Source organism: Sciurus vulgaris (genome assembly GCF_902686455.1).
Source record: "Sciurus vulgaris genome assembly, chromosome: 3".
NCBI lineage: Eukaryota > Metazoa > Chordata > Mammalia > Rodentia > Sciuridae > Sciurus > Sciurus vulgaris.
The window spans coordinates 123,305,587-123,312,103 of NC_136463.1; the positions used below are offsets into that span (position 1 = coordinate 123,305,587).

Genomic DNA, 6,517 nt, shown 5'->3' on the forward strand with positions numbered 1-6,517 from the left:
CAGTACTATAACCCAAATTGAATTTCATATTTATTAAATATCTATATATAAAACTCAAAACCTGAAAAGCAGTATTTGTGAATTTTATATTAAAGTTGTATGGGAAAAACTCTTGAAACTTGAAAAGCAGAAAATTTTTATAAGATATTATATTACATATAAGGTAATATGTATATATATATGAATTTATTTCAGGTTCACAATAATGCTATCATACATGTCTTGTTCTCTTTGGTTTATTTTCCTGTGGTACTAGAGATTGAACTCAGAATCTTGAACATGCTAGATTTATTCTAGCCCTTTTTATTTTTTATCTTGAAACAGAATGTCCTTAAGTTGCTGAGACAGGCCTTGAACTTGAGATCCTCCGGCCTCAGCCTCCTGAATCACTGAGATTACTGGTATACACCACTGCATGGGGTTTTTATTATTTTTTTATTATTTTTTAAAAGAAGAGGAATAAAAGGACTTAGCAGTTTAGTAACTTTTCCAAAGCTATATCTGCTAGGCTGCAATGAATAAAAAGACCTGGATTCAAACTCAGATCTTGACTTCAAAGGCATGCTTTTGTTTGTTAAACTATCCTCCTCTAGCAATGGGTTATTTTTTAATATAAAGAAGACAAAAACAAATTCTTGAGGCATTGGGGAACCAGAAAAGGCAGAAACAGACAAAAAACAAAATGCAGATGGCTAATAAATAGGAAAGATAATTTAATCTCAGTAGTAACTACAGAAATGCAAATAAAGCAATAACATGCCAATTTTCATTTATGACAATGTTTACAAAATAATAGCTAGTGCTGAAAGGAATGCAAAATGCTAGAGTCCTGGAAAATATTTTTGACCCTATAAAACAAAAGGGCCTTAAGGATATTTATGTTCTTTAGCAATTTTTACAAAGTTACCCTAAGAAAACAGAATATGTACAAATATTTATATAAAAAGTTTTTCAGTTTTTATGATGAAAAACTGAAAACATCCTAGATATCTAATAAGTAAATTATTAGAAGTATGGTATATCAATAAAATGGGCTATGTTTTCAAAGAACATAGTAATACTCTCAAAGTAGAAAATAATAAAATGATATTTATATAGAAACCATTATGCTCAAAGAAGAAATCTACATAGTAGCTGGGCACAGTAGCACATACCTATACTCCCTGTGACACAGGACCTAATGCAGAAGAATGGCAAGTTCAAAATCAGTCTCTAAAACTTAGTGAGACCCTGTATCAAAATAAAAATAAAAAAGACTGGAGAGGTAGATTAGTGATAGAATACACATGGATTCAACCCTGGTACCAAACAAACAAACAAACAAACAAAAAAAAAAACAGAGAGAGAGAGAGAGAGAGAGAGGGAAAATTCTACATAGTATATGAAAAATAAAAGCCAAAATGTCATGTTATTTTGTTAAATGTGGTTCTCAATATTATGGATATTATTTTTGTTTATTTTTCTGTATTTTCCAAGAATTTGACATGATCATATGGCAAGTATAATTTTAAAATAAATATTAGAATTATCAGAAAGAAAAATGCTAGTATTTAAAAGAGATTATTAAGTAGAATTGCACTAAAAAAAAAAAAAAAAAAATCCAGAGTTTAAGTCAAAAGTCTCAGCTCCAATTTGGCACATCAGTTGTTTCTTCAAACACCCTGCTCAAAACACAACTTCCAAAACCTCATTTATAAAATGGAGATACAGTAAAATGTCTACCCCATTCATTTACTTCACAGGGCTAGAGTACCCAATGGTGTGAAAACAATAAGCAATATACAAATACCATATTCGTGGGTGTTTTATAACATTTGAATTATGCGGACTTGTGGCAATACAAATGTAAAGGCCTCAATGTTGCATGACTATTATTTTATGTACATGTAGTTAGCCAGCCAGTATTTCAAAACATCACCAGTACTACTTAGCACAGGAACCTCTCTTTCACTTTCCCCCTGTTGTAGAAAAGTCAGCATGGTACCCTGGAAAGAGCAGACATTTTGGATGCAATCCTAGAACTTGCATCCACCCAATGTTTGACATTAGCCACGTTTTTAACCCCAGTGAGTTCAATTTCCTCATCTGTGAAATCTCTGCAATTTCAGGATTTAGATAGTTTAAGAGGTTGCCCAAAGCAGATGTACTTTCAATAGATGGTCCTCTTGCAAGTGATAACGTGATGGAAAAGATGCTCCAAGTACACTAGAATGTTTGGCTATTTTGTTCTCCGCTGCATCTTCCTAAAATAGTACCTACCATAGACTAGTAGCTCAACAAATATTTGGTGAGTGAATGAATCCCCTCAATCTTTCCTACTCCCAAAGTATCATGTTATCAGCGTATCTTATTAGTCCTACCTGTGACTTCCCAGTGTTTATAATACCCTTTCTGGGTTCTCACCTCTTCTAGTTTATATGACCTTCTAACTCTCTCTGGTCTCTTAATGCTAATTCTGTCTTTCCTGATCCTTTTCTCTTATCTCCCTAAAATTATAGAGAGGCAATGTAATGTGAATATGAGTCCTCATGAGTCAGTTCAATGGTCCCCATCAAATCACAAGCTCTCTGAGCCTGCAATCTCATCAATAAAACAGGAATAATAATACATATGTACATACATAAATACATATATACTTGGGAGAAATGTCATGAGGATCAAAGGAAATGGTGTATGTGGAATACAGCACAGTACCTGGCACACAGTGACAATTCAGTAAGTATTATTATACCATGGCTATCTCCTTTCACTCTACCCATCCCATCACAGCTTTAATCCCCCAAATATACTAAAGACTCCCAAATCTCTATTTCAGCAAAGACTCATTTCCTGGCTGGTCTCCTGATCCATCTAGACATTGCTTACCAGACATCTCTACCTACCAGGCCCAGGCCCATGGCACAATAATCTCAACATATTTGCTCAATACATTTAAAATTGAACCCATCTTTGTCTACTTCCCGCCCCTAAAAACACGCTCCTCCTCTTCTAATCAGTCATGTAGGAAATGCATCACCACATCAGAAGGCAGGAATCATCCTAGAACCATGTTCTCATCTTCAGGACAGCAGCCCCAAATAAGTCTACCTCCTTAGACCTGTCAGAGGTCTAAGACAGCCTCACTGTTTGCCTGATCTACTGCATTAGCTTTTTCCTTTCAGCTGATGGCCCACTCCCATATGTTGTGTATGACATTGCCAGAGTGCTTTTCCTGAACTACAAATCCAATATCATTTTTCAGGTTAACGGCAACTCTTTATCTACCAAAAAATAAAGCCCAAATCCCTTTGTACATCATGTAAGTCCATCACCTGGCTAACCAATTTTCCTTCCACTCACTTCAGCATGTCCCATCCACACTGAACTCCAACCATCCCAGAACTCAAAAGCTTCCAAATTTCTACCACATTCCACATGCTGCTCCCTCTCCTTCCTAGTTAGTGCTGAATCTGATGAACTTCCTCAACCCTGCTCCACAATCTTCTGTAGGGTAATGCATATAATCAGATCATTTAGGTTCAAATCACTTTTCTGTTCATGACCTTGAGCAAGTTATTTTGCCTCTATGCAAATTTCCTTATCTATAAGGTAGGATTAAAATCAGTATCCAGACTCCTTAGGGTTGTTGTTAGAATTCAGAAGTCAACATATGCAAAAATCCTAGAACAGGATCTGGCACAGGGCATTAAGGTAAGGGTTGGCTATTAGACATTCTGCAACCCTCCCTAGAAGACTCCAGTCCTCCAGATTCTATGACCACACAGCACCCATTCCATTATTACAGCAACTATTACAACATATTTTAATCATGGTTTCCCTGTCTATATCCTCTGCTAAATTTGGAACAGATATACCTTATGCATTGTTATCTCTCTAGTTTTGGGCAACAGCAATCAAATGTTTGTTGAACTTAGGTAAAATATATTTCTGTTCAGATATAAACTTATTTTAAAAAATGATAATGCTTTTAGACTTTAGAGTATTTACAGTACATCTTTACATTTTTTGTGATTAATATCTTAATTAATATTTAAGAGCACATTTTGGAGACTCAGTGGTAAAAATTGAGTTTCAAACTTAATTTTCTAATCCCTAGGCATTCTACAAATTAAAAGCATTTAAAGGACCCAAATTTGATATACTTTCTCTCTTCCACACACACGTTTTCCTTTTTGTTTATAGTCACAGAGGGGATAAGAGAAGCAGTAAAGGGCATAGAAGCTTCAAAGCAGCTAAGAAAATGAACTTGAATAAACATCTATCATAATAATCCATCAGGGGTTACAAAGTTAAATGTTTTATGGGCCACAAAGTGAGTAAAGTGGGCAAGTCAAGACAAACCCGGACTTAGCCAAATGAGAAATGTGGCAAGTGAAACAGCACATGCCCATTGTAAAAACATTACATTACAATAAAAGCTACTGATCCACTCTGGACATTCTAGAAAGTTACAGAAACAGGAAGGGAAAAATTATAGAAAAAAATACAGAAAGACTGTCAAAATCCTACCCAAAGTGCTGAGAGAACCCCAGCTTCTCAATTCAATGTGAAAATAAACTCACTTTTTAAAAATTGCTAGCATTTACACATTGACATAAATAAATCTTACAAGTACAATGCTGAGTGAAAAAAGGACAAATACATACAAAAATGATACTATTTATATAATATTCAAAAACAATGCTAAACAAAATATTAGTTCTAAAAGGTGGGGGGCAGGTATAACATGGGATGTCATATTTCTTAAACTGTGGTAAATACATAAATGTTTATTACTTCTTATATACATAAGCATGTTTGAATGCATATGTGTGAATGTATAAATATACATACTACATTATCTTACTTGTATGAGGGATTTCAAGACAAAGACATTTAATATAAAAAAAGCCAAGCTGATCTAAGTTTTTCACATACGATTTTGATATTCCAGGAACATCTCAACCATTCGTTCTTCTTCCTTCAATTTCACCGACAGTTTTTCTGAAACAGAAATTGAATTAAAGTTTTAATTCAGCTGAAATAACACTAGAAAATAAAAAAAGAACAGCAAAAACAGCAAGTTACAAGTTAACTCTAGGTACCTGCAAGTGCTTTAATGGAGTCCTTGTAGGCTTCTCTTAGACCCACCATCTGACAGGGGGTGTCACTGAAAATGTTTATGAACTTACTTCCGAATTCATTTATACTTTTATCAAAGAGGGCCAGTTCATCCTCCGCCATTGTGTAAGACACTACAAAACATGGGACACAATTTCAAGTTACTGAAATCAAATAAAGGCACATTCCAATGAATCTATTTTGGCAGTTGGACCCTTGCTGTTAGTTCTTGATACTCCAGAATATCGGATCAAGTCTCTTGGACTTAACTATGGTTAAGTAACATCAAGAATTCTGGGCAGTTTTACCAACCTACTCTACGGTCTTGTTAGTAGGTAAGTGTTAACAGCACAGATCATCTGCTCTATGATTCTGGAAAACTGACCCCAAATTCATTTTGCTCACAAGTAAAACTGGTTCCTTCTAAGGCCCTTTCAATTCTGACCCGTTCTGATTCTAGCCTGGATCCCCCTGTGACCACTGCTTCCCCACTCACCCGCCCCACCCCCTAGTAGGATAAGACCTCACACATTTACCCTGCATGTTCCTCCCACCAGTAACAAGAAGCTAGTTAAATGGAGACTAGAGCCTTAGATTGGCGGGTTCGATCCAGGACAAGTACAGATGACCTAATTTCTCTGGGTCTCAGTATCATTTTCAATAAAAAGAGGTCCAGGAAAACTCTAGGCCCCATCAGTTCTATATGACGCTAAAACCTTTCCAGGAAAGCCAAAGATATCTCATTCGGTGAAACCCGGAACCCGGTGACTTCGCTGCTACCACTCCGCCAGACCTGGAACCCCAACCTGCTAAAAGAAGCGCATTTCACAAACGCCGCCCTGAGTGTGTACACACGTGCCACCGGAAACCTACTTTCCCCTAACGTGACAGGTCAGTCGAGGGGCCCCGTTCCGCTCCTACTTCTCTCACCTTGATCGAAAGGGGTCAGCCCCGACGCTTTCCCCAAACCAGATCTGCGTTACCTTCAGTCACCAGCCTGTTGCCAGACCTAGCTCCGGCTTCCCCGCCAAAGTTCCGATTTCAAACCCAAAGCACCTCCCGCCGCCCGCCTCTCGGCGAGCGCTCGCCCTCTCATTGGCTGGTAGCACAAACTCTCTAGGCCAAGATTGGCTGATCACACCCTGGAATTCTCGCGGAAGTATATGAAGGAAAGAGCATTCTGGGATTCGTAGTTCTTTTCAAAGCGACAGCGGGACTTTCAGCGGAGCCTGGGAAAGTATTAGATCCCTGAGGACTTGCCCAGAATGAGCCTTTCATTCATCGGCTTCAAATGCAGGTTTCTGCAATAATTGAACTTTATTATTTTTAAGTATATAACCTCTTTTTGGACTTATTTTATAACATTGACTCCAATTATGAATGGGCCAAGACATTCAGAGGGTCCTCAGAATGTGTT

General features: G+C 37.1%; 1 protein-coding gene across 2 annotated transcripts in view; it reads right to left on the minus strand.

Annotated features, from left to right (window-relative positions):
• Positions 1-6,143, minus strand: part of SPC25 (SPC25 component of NDC80 kinetochore complex) — a 43,528-nt gene extending 37,385 nt beyond the window's left edge. For both annotated transcript variants that reach the window (XM_079131900.1, XM_079131899.1), the window contains exons 1-3: positions 6,031-6,143; positions 5,085-5,234; positions 4,918-4,983 (exon numbers count right to left, since the gene is read on the minus strand). In XM_079131900.1, the coding sequence (XP_078988026.1) occupies positions 4,918-4,983; positions 5,085-5,223 (205 nt within the window). In that variant the 5' untranslated portion in view covers positions 5,224-5,234; positions 6,031-6,143. The remainder of the gene's footprint in view (positions 1-4,917; positions 4,984-5,084; positions 5,235-6,030) is intronic.
• Between the last annotated feature and the right edge of the window lie 374 nt (positions 6,144-6,517).